This window comes from Hylobates moloch, unplaced genomic scaffold, assembly GCF_009828535.3.
Source record: "Hylobates moloch isolate HMO894 unplaced genomic scaffold, HMol_V3 SCAFFOLD_2, whole genome shotgun sequence".
In the NCBI taxonomy this organism is placed as follows: Eukaryota; Metazoa; Chordata; class Mammalia; order Primates; family Hylobatidae; genus Hylobates; species Hylobates moloch.
In genome coordinates, this window is record NW_026652277.1 from 42,246,329 (window position 1) to 42,268,452 (window position 22,124).

A 22,124-nucleotide genomic window follows, 5' to 3' on the forward strand; every position below is an offset into this window, starting at 1 on the left:
TTTGAATTCATATACCATTCTTTCATTGAAATAGTTCTTCCTGGCTTTCATAAAAATAATATCCACTTAAAGCACTATAAAACATATTTCATTTGTACCATTATTTGTACTACTGCTCCTTTTGGAAAGAAGATACATTAATTTAGGACTCTTTATTAAAAGGATTTATAAAACTATTCAAATTATTCAATACAATCGGCAAAAACTAAACATTCACACCCCATATCATTTTTATACCAGTACCATGCTGCTTTGGTGACTATGGCCTTATAATTTGAAGTTGGGTAATGTGCCTCCAGATTTGTTTGCTTAGTCTTGCTTTGGCTATGAGAGCTCTTTTATGGTTCCATATGAATTTTAGGGTTTTTTCTTTCTAGTTCTGCAAAGAATAATGGTGGTGTTTTGAAGAGAATTGCACTGAATTTGTAGATTGCTTTTGGCAGTACGGTCATTTTCACGATAATGGTTCTACCCATCCATGAGCACGGGATGTGTTTCCATTTTTTTGTGTCACTGATGATTACTTTCAGCACTGTTTGTAGTTTACCTTGTAGAGGTCATGTCCTTGGTTAGGTATATTCCTAAGTATTTTACTCTATGTTTTTGCAGCTATTGTGAAAGGGGTTGAGTTCTTGATTTGATTCTCAGGTTGGTAACTGTTAGTGTATAGAAGGGCTACTGATTTGTGTACATTAATTTGGTATCCTGAAACTTTGCTGAATTCATTTACCAGGAGGTTTTTGGATGAGTCTTTAGGGTTTTCTAGGTATATCATCATGTCTTCAGCAAACGGTGACAGTTTGACTTCCTCTTTACTGATTTGGATGCTGTTTATTTCTTTCTCTTGTCTGATTGCTCTAGCTAGAACTTCCAGTACCATGTTGAATAATAGTAGTGAAAGTGAGCATCTTAGTCTTGTTCCAGTTCTCAGGGAGAATGCTTTCAACTTTTCCCAATTCAGTATAATGTTGTCTGTGGGTCTGTCATAGATGGTGTTTATTACCTTAAGGTATGTCCTTTCTATGCCGATTTTGCTGAGGATTTTAATCAAAAAGGATGCTGGATTTTTTCAAAGGCTTTTCTAAGTCTATTGAGATGATCATGTGATATGTGTTTTTAATTCTGTTTTGTTGTGCGTCACTTTTATTGACTTACATATGTTAAACCATCTCTGCATCCCTCATATGAAAACCACTTGATCGCGGGGTGCGGTGGCTCACACTTGTAATCCCAGCACTTTGGGAGGCCGAGGCGGGCAGATCACGAGGTCAGGAGATCGAGAACATGGTGAAATCCCGTCTCTACTAAAAAATACAAAAAAATTAGCCGGGCGTGGTGGCGGGAGCCTGTAGTCCCAGCTACTCGGAGAGGCTGAGGCAGGAGAATGGCGTGAACCTGGGAGGCGGAGCTTGCAGTGAGCAGAGATTGCGCCACTGCACTCCAGCCTGGGCGATAGAGCAAGACTCCATCTCAAAAAAAAAAAAAAGAAAAGAAAAGAAAACCACTTGATCATCGTGGATTATCTTTTAGTTTTTTTTCTTTTTTTTGATGTTTATATTTATGATGCAGCATTTTTTCTAACATTCAAAATTCTTCTCTTTTTTTATTATTATTATACTTTAAGTTTTAGGGTACATGTGCACAACGTGCAGGTTTGTTACATATGTATACATGTGCCATGTTGGTATGCTGTACCCATTAACTCATCATTTAGCATTAGGTATATCTCCCACCGCTATCCCTCTGCGCTCCCCCAACCCACAACAGTCCCCGGAGTGTGATGTTCCCCTTCCTGTGTCCATGTGTTCTCATTGTTCAATTCCCACCTATGAGTGAGAACATGAGGTGCTTGGCTTTTTGTCCTTGCGATAGTTTGCTCAGAATGATGGTTTCCAGCTTCATCCGTGTTGCTACAAAGGACATGAACTCATCATTTTTATGGCTGCATAGTATTCCATGGTGTATATGTGCCACATTTTCTTAATCCAGTCAATCATTGTTGGACATTTGGGTTGGATCCCAGTCTTTGCTATTGTGAATAGTGCTGCAATAAACACACGTGTGCATGTGTCTTTACAGCAGCATGATATATAGTCCTTTGGGTATATACCCAGTAATGGGAGGGCTGGGTCAAATGGTATTTCTAGTTCTAGATCCCTGAGAAATCGCCACACTGACTTCCACAATGGTTGAACTAGTTTACAGTCCCACCAACAGTGTAAAAGTGTTCCTATTTCTCCACATCCTCTCCAGCATCTGTTGTTTCCTGACTTTTTAATGATCGCCATTCTAACCGGTGTGAGATGGTATCTCATTGTGGTTTTGATTTGCATTTCTCTGATGGCCAGTGATGATGAGCATTTTTGCATGTGTTTTTTGGCTGCATAAATGTCTTCTTTTGAGATGTGTCTGTTCGTGTCCTTCGCCCACTTTTTGATGGGGTTGTTTGTTTTTTTCTTGTAAATTTGTTTGAGTTCATTTTAGATTCTGGATATTAGCCCTTTGTCAGATGAGTAGGTTGTGAAAATTTTCTCCCATTCTGTAGGTTGCCTGTTCACTCTGATGGTGGTTTCTTTAGCTGTGCAGAAGCTCTTGAGTTTAATTAGATCCCATTTGTCAATTTTGGCTTTTGTTGCCATTGCTTTTGATGTTTTAGACATGAAGTCCTTGCCCATGCCTATGTGTGAATGGTATTGCCTAGGTTTTCTTCTAGGGTTTTTATGGTTTTAGGTCTAACATTTAAGTCTTTAATCCATCTTGAATGAATTTTTGTATAAGGTGTAAGGAAGGGATCCAGTTTCAGCTTTCTACATATGGCTAGCCAGTTTTCCCAGCACCATTTATTAAACAGGGAATCTTTAACCCATTTCTTGTTTTTGTCAGGTTTGTCAAAGATCAGACAGTTGTAGATATGCGGCATTATTTCTGAGGGCTCTGTTCTGTTCCATTGGTCTATATCTCTGTTTTGGTACCAGTACCATGCTGTTTTGGTTACTGTAGCCTTGTACTATAGTTTGAAGTCAGGTAGGGTGATGCCTCCAGCTTTGTTCTTTTGGCTTAGGATTGACTTGGCAATGTGGGCTCTTTTTTGGTTCCATATGAACTTTAAAGTAGTTTTTTTCCAATTCTGTGAAGAAAGTCATTGGTAGCTTGATGGGGATGGCATTGAATCTATAAATTACCTTGGGCAGTATGGCCATTTTCACGATATTGATTCTTCCTACCCATGAGCATGGAATGTTCTTCCATTTGTTTGTATCCTCTTTTATTTCACTGAGCAGTGGTTTGTAGTTCTCCTTGAAGAGGTCCTTCACGTCCCTAGTAAGTTGGATTCCTGGGTATTTTATTCTCTTTGAAGCAATTGTGAATGGGAGTTCACTCATGATTTGGCTCTCTGTTTGTCTGCTATTGATGTATAAGAATGCTTGTGATTTTTGCACATTGATTTTGTATCCTGAGACTTTGCTGTAGTTGCTTATCAGCTTAAGGAGATTTTGGGCTGAGACGATGGGGTTTTCTAGATATACAATCATGTCATCTGCAAACAGGGACAATTTGACTTCTTCTTTTCCTAATTGAATGCCCTTTATTTCCTTCTCCTGCCTAACTGCCCTGTCCAGAACTTCCAACACTATGTTAAATAGGAGTGGTGAGAGAGGGCATCCCTGTCTTGTGCCCGTTTTCAAAGGGAATGCTTCCAGTTTTTGCCCATTTGGTATGATATTGGCTGTGGGTTTGTCACAGATAGCTCTTATTATTTTGAGATACATCCCATCAATACCTAATTTATTGAGAGTTTTTAGCATGAAGCGTTGTTGAATTTTGTCAAATGCCTTTTCTGCATCTATTGAGATAATCATGTGGTTTTTGTCTTTGGTTCTGTTTATAAGCTGGATTACATTTATTGATTTGCATATGTTGAATCAGCCTTGCATCCCAGGGATGAAGCCCACTTGATCCTGGTGGATAAGCTTTTTGACGTGTTGCTGTATTCAGTTTGCCAGTATTTTGTTGAGGATTTTTGCATCAATGTTCATCAAGGATATTGGTCTAAAATTCTCTTTTTTGGCTGTGTCTCTGCCAGGCTTTGGTATCAGGATGATGCTGGCCTCATAAAATGAGTTAGGGAGGATTTCCTCTTTTTCTAATGATTGGAATAGTTTCAGAAGGAATGGTACCAGCTCCTCCTTGTACCTCTGGTAGAATTTGGCTGTGAATCCATCTGGTCCTGGACTTTTTTTGCTTGGTAAGCTATTAATTATTGCCTCAATTTCAAAGCCTGTTATTGGTCTATTCAGAGATTCAACTTCTTCCTGGTTTAGTCTTGGGAGGGTGTATGTGTCCAGGAATTTCTCCATTCCTTCTAGATTTTCTAGTTTATTTGCATAGAGGTGTTTATAGTATTCTCTTATGGTAGTTTGTATTTCTGTGGGATCAGTGGTGATATCCCCTTTGTCATTTTTTATTGCATCTATTTGATTCTTCTCTGTTTTCTTCATTAGTCTTGCTAGCAGTCTATCAATTTTGTTGATCATTTCAAAAAACCAGCTCCTGGATTCACTGATTTTTTGAAGGGTTTTTTGTGTCTCTATTTCCTTCGGTTCTGCTCTGATCTTAGTTATTTCTTGCCTTCTGCCAGTTTTTGAATGTGTTTACTCTTGCTTCTCTAGTTCTTTTAATTGTGATGTTAGGGTGTCAATTTTAGATCTTTCCTGCTTTCTCTTGTGAGCATTTAGTGCTATAAATTTCCCTCTATACACTGCTTTGAATCTGTCCCAGAGATTCTGGTATGTTGTGTCTTTGTTCTCATTGGTTTCAAAGAACATCTTTATTACTGCCTTCATTTCATTATGTGCCCAGTAGTGATTCAGCAGGTTGTTCAGTTTCCATGTAGTTGAGCGGTTTTGAGTGAGTTTCTTAGTCCTGAGTTCTAGTTTGATTGCACTGTGGTCTGAGAGACAGTTTGTTATACTTTCTGTTCTTTTACATTTGCTGAGGAGAGCTTTACTTCCAACTATGTGGTCCATTTTGGAATAGGTGTGGTGTGGTGCTGAAAATAATGTATATTCTATTGATTTTGGGTTGGTGAGTTCTGTAGATGTCTATTAGGTCCACTTGGTGCAGAGCTGACTTCAATTCCTGGATATCCTTGCTAACTTTCTGTCTCATTGATCTGTCTAATTTTGACAGTGGAGTGTTAAAATCTCCCATTATTATTGTGTGGGAGTGTAAGTCTCTTTGTAGGTCACTAATGACTTGCTTTATGAATCTGGGTGCTCCTGTATTGGGTGCGTATATATTTAGGATAGTTAGTTCTTCTTGTTGAATTGATCCCTTTATCATTATGTAATGGCCTTCTTTGTCTCTTTTGATCTTTGTTGGTTTAAAGTCTGTTTTATCAGAGACTAGGATTGCAACCCCTGCCTTTTTTTGTTTTCCATTTGTTTGGTAGATCTCCCTCCATCCCTTTATTTTTAGCCTATGTGTGTCTCTGCATGTGAGATGGGTCTCCTGAATACAGCACACTGATGGTTCTTGACTCTTTATCCAATTTGCCAGTCTGTGCCTTTTAACTGGAACATTTAGCCCATTTACATTTTAAGGTTAGTATTGTTATGTGTGAATTTGATCCTGTCATTGTGATGTTAGCTGGTTATTTTGCTCATTAGTTGATGCAGTTCCTTCCTAGCCTTGATGGTCTTTACAATTTGGCATGTTTTTGCAGTGGCTGGTACCGTTTGTTCCTTTCCATGTTTATTGCTTCCTTCAAGAGCTCTTTTAGGGCAGGCCTGGTGGTGACAAAATCTCTCAGCATTTGCTTGTCTGTAAAGCATTTTATTTCTCTTTCACTTATGATGCTTAATTTGGCTGGATAAGAAATTCTGGGTTGAAAATTCTTTTCTTTAAGAATGTTGAATATTGGCCCCCACTGTCTTCTGGCTTGTAGAGTTTCTGCTGAGAGATCAGCTGTTATTCTGATGGGCTTCCCTTTGTGGGTAACCCAACCTTTCTCTCTGGCTGCCCTCAACATTTTTTCCTTCATTTCAACTTTGGTGAATCTGACAATTATGTGTCTTGGAGTTTCTCTTCTCGAGGAGTATCTTTGTGGCGTTCTCTGTATTTCCTGAATTTGAATGTTGACCTGCCTTGCTAGATTGGGGAAGTTCTCCTGGATAATATCCTGCAGAGTGTTTTCCAACTTGGTTCCATTCTCCCCATCACTTTCAGGTACACAAATTAGATGTAGATTTGGTCTTTTCACATAGTCCCATATTGCTTGGAGGCTTTGTTCATTTCTTTTTATTCTTTTTTGCTCTAAACTTCTCTTCACGTTTCATTTCATTCATTTCAGCTTCTATCGCTGATAACCTTTCTTCCAGTTGATCGCATCAGTTACTGAGGCTTGTGCATTCGTCACGTAGTTCTCGTGCCGTGGTTTTCAGGTCCATCAGGTCCTTTAAGGACTTCTCTGCATTGGTTATTCTAGTTATCCATTTGTCTAATTTTTTTTCAAAGTTTTTAACTTCTTTGCCATTGGTTCGAACTTCCTCCTTTAGCTCGGAGTAGTTTGATATTCTGAAGACTTCTTCTCTCAACTCATCAAAGTCATTCTCTGTCCAGCTTTGTTCCATTGCTGGTGAGGTGCTGCGTTCCTTTGGAGGAGGAGAGGTGCTCTGATTTTTAGAGTTTCCGGTTTTTCTGCTCTGTTTTTTCCCCATCTTTGTGGTTTTATCTACCCCTGATCTTTGATGATGGTGACCTACAGATGGGTTTTTGGTGTGGATGTCCTTTCTGTTTGTTAGTTTTCCTTCTAACAGTCACGACCCTCAGCTGCAGGTCTGTTGGAGTTTACTGGAGGTCCGCTCCAGACCCTGTTTGCCTGGGTATCAGCAGCGGTGGCTACAGAACAGCAGATATTGGTGAACCTCAAATGCTGCTGCCTGCTCGTTCCTCTGGAAGTTTTTTCTCAGAGGAGTATCCGGCCGTGTGAGGTGTCAGTCCTCCCCTACTGGAGGGTGCCTCCCAGTTAGGCTACTCAGGGGTCAGGGACCCACTTGAGGAGGCAGTCTGCCCGTTCTCAGATCTCAAACTGCGTGCTGGGAGAAGCACTACTCTCTTCAAAGCTGTCAGACAAGGACATTTAAGTCTGCGGAGGTTGTTGCTGTCTTTTTTTTGTCTGTGCCCTGCCCCTAGAGGTGGAGCCTACAGAGGCAGGCAGGCCTCCTTGAGCTGTGGTGGGCTCCACCCAGTTCCAGCTTCCCAAATGCTCTGTTTACCTACACAAGACTGGGCAATGGCGGGCGCCCCTCCCCCAGCCTCGCTGCCGCCTTGCAGTTTGATCTCAGACTGCTGTGCTAGCAATGAGCAAGGCTCTGTGGGCGTAGGACCCTCCGAGCCAGGTGCGGGATATAATCTCCTGGTGTGCTGTTTGCTAGGACTGTTGGAAAAGTGCAGTATTAGGGTGGGAGTGACCCAATTTTCCAGGTGCCGTCTGTCACCTCTTTCTTTGACTTGGAAAGGGAATTCCCTGACCCCTTTTGCTTCCCAGGTGAGGCGATGCCTCGTCCTGCTTTGGCTCATGTACGGTGCACTGCACCCACTGTCCTGCACCCACTGTCTGGCACTCCCCCATGAGATGAACCCAGTACCTCAGTTGGAAATGCAGAAATCACCCGTCTTCTGTGTCGCTCATGCTGGGAGCTGTAGACTGGAGCTGTTTCTATTCGGCCACTTGGCTCCACTGCTGGATTATCTTTTTGATATGCTGCTGGATTTAGTTCGCTAGTATTTTGTAGAGATTTTTTGCATCAGGGATATTTGTCTGTAGTTTTCTTTTGTTATGTCTTTCCCTGGTTTTGCTATCAAGGTGATACTGGCTTCATAGAATGATTTAAGGAGGATTCCCTCTTTCTCTCTCTTTCAGAATAGTGTCAACAGGATTGGGACCAATTCTTCTTTGAATGTCTGATAGAATTCAGTTGTGAATCCATCTGGTCCTAAACTTTTTTTGTTGACAGTTTTTAAATTATCATTTCAAGCTCGCTGCTTATTATTGGTCTGTTCCGAGATTTTATATCCTCCTGGTTTTATCTAAAAGGGTCATATATTTCCAGGAATTTATCCATCTCCACTAGTTTATGTGTGTAAAGGTGTTCATAGTAGCTTTGAATAATCTTTTGTATTTCTGTGGTATCAGTTGTAATGCCTCCCATTTTGTTTCTAATTGAGATTATTTGGATCTTCTCTCTTCTTTTCTAGGTTAATCTTGCTAATGGTCTATCAATTTTATTTATTTTTTTCAAAGAACAACCTTTTTGATTCATTTATCTTTTGTATTTTTTGTTGTTGTTGTTGTTTCAGTTTCATTTAGTTCTGCTCTGAATTTCGTTATTTATTTTCTTCTGCTGGGTTTGTGTTTGGTTTGTTCTTGTTTCTCCAGTTCTGTGAGGCATGAACTTAAATTGTTTATTTGTGCTCTTTCAGAATTTTTGACATAGGCATTTAATTCTATGAACTTTCCTCTTAGCACTGCTTCTACTATATCCCAGAGGTTTTGATAGGTTTTATCACTATTATCATTCAGTTCAAATAATTTTTTAAGTTCCATCTTGATATCATTGTTCACCCAATCATCATGCAGAAGCAGGTTATTTAATTTCCATGTATTTGCATGGTTTTGAAGGTTCCTTTAGGAGTTGATTTCCAATTTTATTCCACTGTGGTCTGAAGGAATATTTGATATAATTTCGATTTTCTTAAATTTACTAAGACTTGTTTAGTGGCCTGTCATATGGTCTATCTTGGAGAATGTTCCATGTGCTGATGAATACAACATATATTCTGCAGTTGTTGGGTAGAATGTTCTGTAAATATCTGTTAAGTCTATTTGTTGTAGGGTATATTTAAGTCCATTGTTTCTTTACTGACTTTCTGTCTTGATGACCTGTCTAGTGCTGTCAGTAAAGTATTGAAGTCCCCCACCATTATTGTGTTGCCATCTATCTCATTTCTTTGGTCTAATTGTAATTGTTTTCTAAATTTGGGAGCTCCAGTGTTAGGTGCACATATATTTAGAATTGCAATATTTTCCTATTGGACTACTCCTCTTATCATTATATAATGTCCCTCTTTGCCTTTTTTAACTGCTGTTGCTTTAAAGTTTGTTTTGTCTGGTATAGTAATAGCTACTCCTGCTCACTTTTGTTGTCCATTTGCATGGAATATCTTTTTCCACCCCTTTATCTTAAGTTTATGTGAATTTTTACGTGTTAGGTGAGTTTCCTGAAAACAGAACAAACTTGGTTAGTGAATTATTACCCATTCTGCCATTCTGTCTCTTTTCAGTGGAGCATTTAGGCTATTTACATTCAATGTTAGTATGGAGACATGAGGTACTATTGTATTCATCATGCTATTTGTTGCCTGCATACTTTTTTTTTCATTTTGTTACTATTATATAGGTTCAGTGAGATTTATGCTTTAAGGAGTTTCTCTTTTGGTGATTTTGAAAATTTGTTTCAAGATTTAGAGCTCCTTTTGGCAGTTCTTGTAGTGCTGGCTTGGTAGTGGCGAATTATTTCAGCATTTGTTTGTCTGGAAAAGACTTTATCTTTCTTTCATTTATGAAGCTTAGTTTTGCTAGAAACAAAATTCTTGGATGATAATTGTTTTGTTTAAGAAGGCTAAAAATAGAACCCAATCTCTTCTAACTTGTAAGTTTTCTGCTGAGAAATCTGCTGTTAATCTGATAGGTTTTCATTTATAAGTTCCCTGATGCTTTTGCCTCACAGCTCTTAAAATTATTTCATTCATCTTGACTTTAGGTAACCTGATGACTGTGTGCCTAGGTCATGATCTTTTTGTGATGAATTTCCCAGGTGTTCTTTGAGCTTCTTGAATTTGGATGTATAGATCTCTCACAAGGCTGGGGAAGTTTTCCTCAGTTATTCCATACGTTTTCCAAACTTTTAGATATCTCTTCTGCCTCAGGAACACCAATTATTCATAGGTTTGGACATTTAATGTAGCGCCAAACTTCTTGGAGGATTTTTTTTTTTTTAGTTATTTTTTTCTTTGTCTTTAATGAATTGGGTTAATTTGAAAGCCTTGTCTTTGAGCTCTGAAGTTCTTTCTTCTGCTTGTTCGATTCTATTGCTGAAGCTTTCCAGTGCATTTTGCATTTCTGTAAGTGTGTCCTTGATTTCCAGAAGTTGTGATTATTTTTTATTTATGCATCTATTTCATTGAAGATTTTTCCTTTCATATCCTGTATCATGTTTTTTATTTCTTTAAGTTGGACTTCACCTTTCTCTGGTGCCTCCTTGATCAGCTTAATAATTGACCTTCTAATTCTTTTTACGGCAATTCAGAGATTTCCTTTTGGTTTGGATCCACAGCTTGTGAGCTGGTATGATCTTTTGGGAACGTTAAAGAATATTGTTTTGTCATATTACTGGAATTGTTTCTCTGGTTCCTTCTCATTTGAGTAGACTATGTCAGAGGGAAGATCTGAGACTCATGGACCGTTATTCAGATTCTTTTGTCCCACAGAGTGCTCCCTTGATGTGGTGCTCTCCCCCTTCCCCTAGGAATGGGACTTCCTGAGGGCCGAACTGCAGTGATTGTTTTTGCCCGTCCAGGTCTAGCCACCCAGCAGAGCTACTGGGCTCTGGGCTGGTTCTGGGCTGAGCCTGCAGAGTCCTGTGATGAGATCCATCTTCAGGTCTTTCAGATCTGGATGCTAGCACCTGCTCTGGTGCAGGTAGCAGGGGAGTGAAGTGGACTCTGTGATGGTCCTTGGTTGTGTTTTTGTTTAGTGCACTGGTTTCGTGTTGGTCAGCCTCCAGCCAGGAAGTAACACTTTCAAGAGGGCATCAGCTGCAGTCCTATAGAGAGGATGCAAACTTGCCCTAGGGACACTTGGTTAAGTATTCAGGTTTCTCAGGCCATGGGCAGGGCCATAGAACACCCAAGAGATTATAACATTTGTCTTAGGCCACCAGGGAGGGTAGAGAAAGACCAGCAGATGGGGGCAGGAATAGGCATTTCTGAGCTCAGCCTCTCCTTGGGCAGCAGGTCTTGCTGTAACTTTTGTGGGGAATGGGGGTGTGGTTCCCAGTCCAGTGGAGTTATATTCCCAGGGGGATTATGGCTGTCTCTGCTGAGTCATATAGCTTGCCAGGGAAGTTGGGGAAAGCTGTCAGTCACATGCCTCACCCCACTCCCATGCAGCCCACGGTCTTAAGGGCCTATCTCACTCCCATCGTGCCCCACAACAGCACTGAGTCTATTTTCCAAGCAGCCAGTGACCAGAACTGAGAACTTGCCCCGGACCACGAGCCTCCCATTGAGAAAGCAAGCAGACTCACAGTTTTTTGCCATCTCAGGGAGCCTGCAGGGGTGATCCAATTCCTTCAAAGGTTTGTGGATTCTCTCGGCTTTCCTGGTATGTTCCTGCGGTAGTTCTTGGAGCAAAAGTTCATGATGTGAGTCTCCACACCCTGCTTTGTTCATCCAAGCAGGAGCTGCAAGCTAACCTTCCTCCCATCTGCAATCTTAATCTTGTCTTCTATGGTCTTTTAAAAAGTTAATCTTGGCCATTATAGTAAGCCCTACCATAAACTACCATAATAAGGCTCTGTAGCCAAAAATTCATATGCATTGTCTTTAAGAAGTATTTTTTCAACCCCTTTAATGATTTTCAGTAATATAAGCAGTGGAATATAATGATATCATTATTTCACTTTTCAGACTTTTGAAAATCGCTATTCTTTTATTAAAAACATCATTTTTGAATGTTTAACACTAATTGTGCTTTTTATCAATATCAATTATCAATTATGAGCTTCTTATAATCTGAGGTCTTTAATTATGTTGCTTAATAAATAAAATCAATTGTATAAAACCAATTCAACCAGAAATAATTCTTTCTCAGCTAAAGTATATAAACATGTGTTTGCTGCTTTTTAAAAACCACACAACGTGGCATCTAAAATGAAATAGGTTTTCAAAAGACATTTTATTAAGTGACATTAAACAATCCAAAGTCACTCTAAGTAATATTTTATCTATTAGAATTGCACTTCAAGTATGCAAACTGATACCATTTATCTTGCGAACAATTTATATAACTCAGTTGATTCATCAAATACTCTGGTTTGAGCTTTAACTAAGCAACCTACACCTTAAAGTAGACTCAGGAGATTCATTGGAAAAATTATTTCATTTTTATTTAAAATAAATCAATGAAGTACACAGTACTATTATTACTTTGCAAAGGAGAGACTAACGTTTAAAGAAGTTGATTTTGTCCCCAAATAAACACACTGAAGTAAGTCTTTAGATATTTAAATCATTCTTTTCTCGTCATCGTGGTTGACTACCAAACATAATTGAGACTGCTATGTTAACCATAGTGTTTTCTAATTGTTGCTTTGTTTTATTTTTTACTATGAAAATCTTCAAAAAATATACAAAATAGAATATTATAATTAATTCATGAACTTTTCACCCCATGCAACTCTTGCCCGGCTTTGATAATTTTTAAGAATTTGTCTACTTTGTTTCATCTATTTCCTTACTCATACTTGTTGGTAAAGCAAAGCCCATATACCATATTGGTACTACCACATTTATCTCTATAAAAAGTTTTCCTGAAAAAAACTAAACAAAACAAAATACCATTTCAACACCCAATAAAATTAACTACAATTCTGCAGTAACAGTCAATCCTCTAATTTCTCTGATTAACTCAGAAACAACTTTATAGAAAAAGTTTATATATTTCAAATAAGTATACCAACAAGAATGTCAATTGCATTTGCCTCTTTTAACCTACAACTCCCAACTTCTTCTATTTTATCATGCATTTATCTTTTGAAGAAACCAGACCATTTATCTTGCAGAATCTCCAAATCCTATATTTGGTTGCCCACAATCTTTCCATGACATTCAACATTTTCTCTCCACCCATTCCAATAATTCCTGTAAAATCGAAGTTTGAACTATTTGAATGGATTATTTCTTCTGGGAGGGGGATAGGAAGGGGTGAGAGGACACGAACACTTCAGAGGTTGTGCTGTTATACTTCAGTCAGCATTGCATCAAGAGGGGCAAAGTATATAGTTATTACACTTTTTGTGATGTTAGAGAATTGATCAGTGGGTTTGGTTTTGGTATTCCCCATCTAATCCATCCTTGAAAAGAAAAGTCCTCTATCAATAACACATCCTTACAATCAGGTGGGCATGGTAACTCAAACTTGTAATCCCTGCACTTTGGGAGACTGAGGCAAGTGGATCTTTTGAGTCCAAAAGTTCAAGACCAGACTGGGCAACATGGTGAAACCCTGTCTCTACTAAAATACAAAAATTGGATGCGGTGGCATGCACTTGCAGTCCCAGCTACTTGGGAGGCTGAGATGGGAGAATCACTTGAGCCCAGGAGGCAGAGGTTGTGGTGAGCTGAGACCATGCCACTGGACTCCAGCCTGGGCAACAGAGCCAGACCTTGTCTCAAACAAAACAAAACAAAACCAAATAATATATCCTTACAATAACGTCACAGCGAATTTGGATACTGTCCTCCTTCTTTTTAATGACTGTTTGGTAAGCCATTGTATATTCAACAAGTATCCTATTGATGGGCATTTCAGGTGCTTCCAATATTTTTCCATTATAAATATTTTGCACTGAATAATTATATGCATGTACTATTTTGTCTTTTACCAGTATCATAGAATTAGATATCTAGAAGTTAAGTTGTTGGATCTAAGTTGCAAAAGCCATCTGCATAAAAGTGTGAAAATCGACATTTTTATAAGGATATCTGTCAAATCAACTACAGGAAAAATGTCCCAGGAAATTTTTATCCTAAAGTGGTATTCAACTGAAAAAATTTTAAATGTAGTTTCTTGTTTGGTATTAGCCTAAAATAGAATGTAAGAAAATATCAACACTGTTATTGCCTTCTTTTGACAATTGTTAATATGATATTATCTATTATCCAAATATACTACATAAATGAAAATTCATCATAAAATTTTACAACTAAAAATAACTATAGAGGTTATGTCTAATTTCCACGAATTAAAAATAAAGACACTACCATATAAGAGACTGATTTTCTTAAATGTATGCAGTAGGTCCCAAGGTTCTAAAGCTTTAGTTTAATGCTATATCCACTTGAAAATGACTATGTTAAAGGCATTATTAGCAACAAAAAAAGTAAGTGTAAGTGTTTACTTTTGCTGTTAAATATCTAAATTTGAATGGACAACCAATAATTCCTATAACCAACTTTAAAGAGAGTAATCCTGGAATTTGGAGACATAATATTTTATGCTTTAATATAAATTTAAACTATTAAAAATATATCAGGCTCCCTCAAGTCATTCAACAAAAACTTATTTACCTCCTCTATAACTCTATGTGTGTGTATATGTTTATGAGTGTGCGTTTGTGACTGCTACTGGTAATTAGTACTTTTGAGATCAACTTTATTGCATCAACATTAACCTATGTAGGAAGTGGCTAATATTTAGAGCAGTAGATCTTAGATCCACAAAACTTCCATTTGGTTATATAAAATAAATGAAAAGTGAAATTATAATTATTGCTTTCTTCCACAAAACAGAAGAAAATATTAAACTTTTTGTTAAATATTTAACTAGAATATTTCCTATTTTGGAAAGATTTTTTTATAGTTTTTCTTATTTATAATTATCTTCCAACTGGATTTATATTTCCATAAAAGGCTTTAAAATCATTTAAGGCACCCAAATTATGTCTCCATGGTGCCTAGCATGTTCTTTGCATACAGACTATAAAAACTGAGGCCTGAAAAGACAGAAGGCAGCCTTAACAGTGTTTAGGCTATCAGTGAAAGCTACTGACCAGGGTAGGAGTTGCATGATATTATTCATCTCTTTAACACTTACCAGAAGGGTGAAGATTCTGTTCCTCTAAAAATTCAAGATCAAGCATTAGATCATCTTCATCCAGTTCACAAGATCCCAAATTATTCAAAACATCCTGAAGAAAAATCAAAACCAACAATTAGAAACCAAAACACTGAGTAAATGAGGAAATACTCATATGTGGAAGACATGAAGCAAAAATAAATTCCAAATCAGAATGAAAAGTTTTAACTGAGTGTCAGAAATTATTTGACACCTATGGGCTTTAAACTTATCAGTCCAACAAAAAATTCCAAGACTTATTCTAAAACCCCTTAACTTTTCTAATTATCTGCACATTCATTTTTTCTTCTTTTTTAATGATAGGTATGTAACTTATAATTAAATGGAAGTACATATGGGCAGATATGAAAGATATTAGAAGTCAGGAAATGATTTCTTGCTATGAGAAATACAGGCAAGTGTTTATTTGAATAAAAACTTCTTTAGTGATATTGAAAAGGAATTTGCTCATTGCAAACACAAAAAAGTACATACAAGTTTTACAAATAGAAGTCTGTGAAATGAAACTTCAGTTACTTTTTCTAATATTTATATTTCAAATGTAGGTAACATTCTTCTAACATATTTAATGAATTGTTTTTCAAACAAATTTTGTATATTGTGACAACTGTGAAATATTAATTTAGACCACGCTTGGAAGTGAAAATTTGGCTACCATTTTCCAATTATTTGTCTTACATTGGGAAGAACAGTCAGGAAAACAATCTATATTAATTAGATTAAAATTAATTATTGACTTGCACTATACCATAATATATCAGAGCTGAGATTATGTTTCCTATTTTATTTTCAAGAGGGCAAATAGCAAAATAAACTAGAAGGCTACACTGAGAAATCTTGAGAAGAGATGATAATGTGCTGAGGTGCAGAGGCAGGAATTGCTCAGGAAGGAATAAAGTCCTTATTTGTATATTTGTATATATATAAATGGGTGATAAGTATATTAAGAAATGTAACAACTTACATTTGGAGACTAACAATGAAATAACACGTGTACAAAAAAATAGAACATCAAAGACATCAGAAAGGCAGCCTAAATACTAAATGGTGCCACGCCATCTCAGGTCACTTTTCAGCTAATTCTAATGTTAGCATAATTTGTAGTTAAAGTAGTATTCATTATGGAAAGCTAATGATATTTTCAAATGGACAGTGAACTCTTTAGTCTTTGGGATTAAAAGTAAGGACACTGGGGCTTTTAAATAAACTACTTTTTCTTTAACAATTCAAATTAAGCATTATTAAACTTTAAAAACACGTGTGATCCATGAATAGCGCACATACCATGGTTTGAAAGGTGATAAGTATACCCAGATCTAAGTGTTTCTTTCTCCAAACGAAGGTAATGAATAACTTAAACTATAAATAAAATCACTTGTTTATTGGAAGCTCTGTTCCATAGTGTCAGCGATAGTCCAATGAGAATAAGTTACTTATCTATATACATTTAAAAATGAGAAAATATAGGCAGCAAAAGATAAGCTGTCATACTAAAAATGCAAAACAGAAAATTAAAATAACAACAACAACAACAAAACATAATTGAAGTTGTGGAAAAGGAAAAGTTTTTTAAAGGGAGATTTTTGTGAAGACACTGGTATGAGTGTTTATCAGACACACTATCCAAATGAGAGAATCTTAACCTGGTAGTTAATAATATATTAGTCAAAATACATTTTATAATGAAGGCATAGTAATTTATCCAATTTCAAATTGGGGTAAATAATTTTACACTTGGATTTTGAATTCATGGGATTTAATTGTATCCTTCCAAAATTTATAAAAAATCCTAACCCCCAGTACCTTAGAATATGACTGCATTTGTAGACAGAGCCCTGAAAGAGAGAATAAAGGTTAAACAAGCTCATACGGATAGGCACTCCAATGAGACTGGTGTTCTTATAAGAATAGATCAGGACACAGACAGCACACACAGAGAGTGATGAAGACACAGAGATGTGATGAACCATGTGAATTCACAGAGGGAAGGAAGACAGGCCATTTGCAAGCCAAGGAGAGAGGCCTTGGGAGAAACCAAACTTGCCATCACCTTGATCTTGTACTTCCAGCTTCCAGAACTGTGAGAAAACAAATTTCTGTTGTTTAAGCCACGCGGTCTGTAGTATTTTGTTATGGCAGCCCTGGCAAACCAATACAACCAACAAGACTTAGAAAACAGAGAAGGACAGAACAAAGGAAATAAACGAATGCCTGGCACATGACTACCATTTTTTATCATACCAAGTGAGGACCTCTTAGACATTGTAAACTTCTAGAACAAGATTTTCACAGCATTCCTCCTTTTTAATTGGAACCACCCTACCCAATCCACCTAGCTATAAAGGGAGCTACCAGATTCTTACATGAGCCAAACTCCTTCTCCTTGGTGAATGGTCCAAGATGGACATCTTAACCAAACTTGGTGACCAAAGCACGATCCCAGAAATGAAAAAAAGTCTCTGTCTGGTGATACACACTACAAGATGAAAAACACTGTCATCACAGGGGCTATGGATTTCATTATGTAGTCAAGACCAGTCTAAGCCTACTTGAAAAATTAAAAAATCTCATAGGTAGGGCATCTTGTTCCTGTTTCCAGCAGTTCCTGAGATCCAGAAGCATACATGATGTTTTCAAGGTGGTTGTTCAATCCCTTTGAATTCTGACAGTTAATACATTCACCCACAATTTGAAATAAAATTTTAAGGTATTTTATTTTTTGAACAGGGAAATACTAAAATCTCTGCCACTGCTATTCTAACATTTCATATAAGCCAGCAACACCAATAAAGTGAACAAACTAAATTTGGAAAATTCACTACATTGTTCTCATTTTATTCTCCTTTTGCAGGTAACACTTGACACTTGGACTAGCAGGGTTCCATTTGCCACTGGTCTAGATGAATTGCTTCCTAAATCTACTTATTCTAAATTGTCTTCCTTTGATATTGTGCTTACAAAGCAACTTTCTTGTTACCATAGAGGAGAATCTTTGAAGCTGGTGAAACTTCATAATAAAAGAACAGTAGATGCAGCAACATGATATGTTACAGAAAATAATCAATGGTGAATTCATAAACCTAAAAACGTCTTTTCCAGATCTCTCCCTAAAAGACACCAATAGCAGCAACAGTCCTTTTGCCAACAGCTAGCACTGATATTGGTCAATCCCAGCAGCTGGATACTTGCTGACTAATATCTATTAATAAATAATGCTAATAAAAATCAAGTTCCTTTACTTATCAGAGAAAGGGAAAAGAAAGAAAGAAAAAGAAAGAAAGAAAGAAAGAAAGAAAGAAAGAAAGAAAGAAAGAAAGAAAGAAAGAAAGAAAGGAAGGAAGGAAGGAAGGAAGGAAGGAAGAAAGGAAGAAAGAAAGGAAAGACATAAAACAGAATGTTTCTGGGATAATCATTTTGTTGTCGAGAAAACAAAATACACCTAAGAAAAAAATTAGTGGCTGTTTTCAAAAGCTAGATAAGGAAAGCAACTTAGATGGCTTCTCCCTAGGTAATCTCTGGCAATATGAGCATGAAAAAAAAGTAATCAGTATGGCTAAATAGAATAATCTGAGACTGTTGAAGGTTAGCTTTTTTCTACAAAAGAAAAAATAAAGGATATAAAATGGTACTACTAATTTAAAAAATACAAATTGAGTAGAAAACCATTAATTTATATTGGTTTTATAGTTTATATATGGGTATTTTGTTTTTCTTATTATACTTATGTTTATAAAACGGAGTCATGTATTTCTTTCTGTCTGTATAGCCAGGGATCTGTAAGTAAACCAGCAGTACCAAAAGTAGTTCTGTACTAGGAATAGAAAAAACTGTTTAGCACCAAAGGTCACATGTAGGAATCAGGTAAAAAAAGAAATCCAGCAACTGATTAACACTAATGATGATACCACAAATATAAGAGGGTGCAATTATGCATTTCAGACATTTGATAAATTAGCAGAATGTAGAAGTAGAGTGATAACCGAGCAAAAATAGTTTCTCATCTCCTGGTAGATAAAAACACTAGATAGCCCTACATAATAAAGAAATAATAATGAAAGTCCATGAGTTCTTTTTTGTTTGTTTGTTTGTTTTTGTTTTTCGAGATGTAGTCTTGCTCTGTCGCCCAGGCTGGAGTGCAGAGGTGCAATCTTGGCTCACTGCAACCTCCGCCCCCTGGGTTTAAGCAATTCTCCTGCTTCAGCCTCCGGAGTAGGGAGCAGCTGGAATTAACAGGCGTGCACAACCACGCCCAGCTACTTTTTTTTTTTTTTTTTTTTTGTATTTTTAGTAGAGACGGGGTTTCACCATCTTGGCCAGGCTGGTCTTGAACTTCTAACCTCGTGATCCACCCACTTTGGCCTCCCAAAGTGCTGGGATTACAGGCATGAAGGTTTTAATAATGTTAACATAGCAGGAACAAGAAAAGTGTTAAATAACACAAGCAAATGGGATTTAAAAAGAAAATCATTTTGTGAGAGGACACCCATATTACAAAAAATTAAAAGGTGGGCTTTAACTTAAAAAAAAAAAAAAAGACATAAGAGCACATAGCAAGCAGAGTTTAATTGTAAAAGCAAAGTCCAACATTATGGCCAGTATCATGGGTTTGAAGCTTCTCTGAATATACAGCAAATTCCAATCACTAAACCAAAAAATCATCTAGTTGACAATTCAGAATTTTAACATTTAAGAGATGGCTTTCTTGTAGGTCTAGTTTGGTTAAAGCCTAGGAAAGTGAAAAAATGGACTTGTCTTACATTTCTGAAATCCCGGAGAAATATAAATTCTACATCTGCAAAATGTAAAAAAAAGAAAAAGATGAAAAGAAATGTAAATGCCCAGCATTAATACATTTGTAATCAGTTTTAATGGAAGCATGCTGATTTGCTTTTGGATCACTGTAACATGTACAATTTTCTCCTTTTTAAGTGGCTAAAAGTACGAAATCGTGTCATTTACAACAATATGGATGAACATGGAGGACATTATGCTAAGTGAAATAAGTCAGGCACAGAACATAAATACCACATGATCTCACATGGGTGTGGAAATCTTAAACAGCCCAACAGATTCAGAGAAGCACAAAGTTGAATGGTGTTTACCAGAGGCTGAGGTATATGTGGAAAAGGGAGATCAAGGACAAAAGTACAAAGCCTCAGTTAAGAGAAGTAAGTTCTGAAGATCTGTTGTACAACATGGTGACTATTGTTAATAATAGTGGGTTGTATACTTGAAAATTGCTGAGAAAGTAAAATGTTTCCACCACGAAAATGATAAATATGTGAGGTGATGGCTATGTTATTTATCTAGGAAGACAAATATGATTTAATTATTCAACAGTGCACACATATATCAAAATCATGTTGTACACCATGAATCCATAAAATATAATTTTTATTTTTCAGTTAATAACATGAAATGTCATAGAATCATAAAAAATAAAGCTATATGAATAAAAGAAATAACACAGAAGTGGTTAAAGCATTTGAGATAAATTGATATATTACACTGGGTATTTTAATTACATATTGGAAAAAATTTACTTATATAAAATTTAAACCAATATGTAAAGGCCATCAAAAATGTTATGTAATACATGTTCTAATTAATTGGTATGAAAGATTTATACAGCTACTTTGAGAAGAGTTTATTTAACTGTAAGGAAATGCTAATTATTAACAAAAGTCATAAGATTAGTAAATTGCATACTAAACCAAACACAACGTTATGAAGTATTCTCTTCAAAAGCAGACATTTACAAATCTTTTATCCATACTGACTACTCATGTAATCTCCCAAATGACTTGATATCAAGAGGCATTAAGACTAAACTGAATAATTATTAGTGAAGTAACTCAAAAATTAATTTTCTAAGCTCTAGGGATATGACAATGAATGTAAATGGCATGGTGTCTTTCCTCATGTATCTTATAGATAACCATATTCTAGTAAAAAAATAGCAATGCCTTTCATAAGTAAATCAAATATGATTTATAAATCAGCCCCTTATGTTTGGTTACTGTGAATCAATTCTCCAGATCAGTGTTCCTAACAGCTGAAATAATGAAATTGAATTTCTGAAGCTACAGAATTGAAAAAAAAAAAAAAAAAAACTAAGATGTAACCATTCAGCTGGGCATAGTAGCTCACACCTGTAATCCCAACACTTTGGGAGGCTGAGACACAAAGATCACTTAAAGCCAGGAATTTAAGACCAGCCTGGGCAAAATAGCGAGACCCCCTCTCTGCATTTTTTTTTTTTTAATTAGCCAAGTATGGTGGCGCATGCCTAGAGTCCAGCTACTCAGGGGGCTGAGGCGAGAGGACTGCTTGAGCCCAGGTCTTGGAGGCTGCAGTGAGTCATGACTGTGCCACTGCACTCTAGCATGGGCGATGGAGCAAGGTCCTGTCTCAAAAAAAAAAAAAAAAAGAAAGAAAAAAGAAGATATAACCATTCTATAAAGCCTGTTCCCAAACAATCCATTAGTTTCATGTATCTCTTTATTAATATTATTAAATTACTAAAACAGTCATTAATTATGTCTCATAAAGAAGTTATTAATCACATATCTATACTGTTATATTTTAGTCAAATAACTATCAAAACAGGCCTGAAATATCTAAGGGCAATATTTGACATGCTGGTTTGGACTTCAATGGTTTTTTATTTTATATTTACTTGACATAGTATAACTGCTGTAATCATTATGAGGTCTAAAAGTGAAGAGAGGATTATTTAAATTAATAAGCCATTTACAGTCTAGTCAGCATTCTTCTAGTCATTCTACCTTATGATCAGGTGCTGCCAAGATATACATTTCCTTCTCCACTATTCTAACCATAGGATTCTATAGACTGACTCACAGGGAAACACAGTTTTATTATTAAAAAACGTGTGACATAGTTATTGTAGAAGACCTTCCGTCAAACTTCCCTGTGTGAGTCTAAACACATACATTCTGAGACTTACCTTACAATTAATTACATTTGCCTTTTTACTTGCAAAAAAAAGAGATAAACTAATTATGTAAGTGTCCTTAAGTAAATCACATTATCCCAGGAAGATAAATTATAAACTGCAAAAAAAAATGAGAGACGTACAAGTGACAAGATTTCATCATTAACACAGTCAAGAGCAAGACAT

General features: G+C 36.6%; 1 protein-coding gene across 4 annotated transcripts in view; it reads right to left on the reverse strand.

Annotated features, from left to right (window-relative positions):
* The window catches only part of CCSER1 (coiled-coil serine rich protein 1), a 1,475,382-nt gene that overhangs the window by 1,194,012 nt on the left and 259,246 nt on the right, over positions 1–22,124 (reverse strand). For 3 of the 4 annotated variants that reach the window (XM_058432918.1, XM_032139358.2, XM_032139408.2), the window contains exon 4: positions 14,939–15,032. In XM_058432918.1, coding sequence (XP_058288901.1) covers positions 14,939–15,032 — 94 coding nt within the window. Of the gene's footprint in view, positions 1–11,369; positions 11,466–14,938; positions 15,033–22,124 lie in introns of all 4 variants that reach the window. The other variant, XM_058432913.1, reaches the window with a different exon arrangement.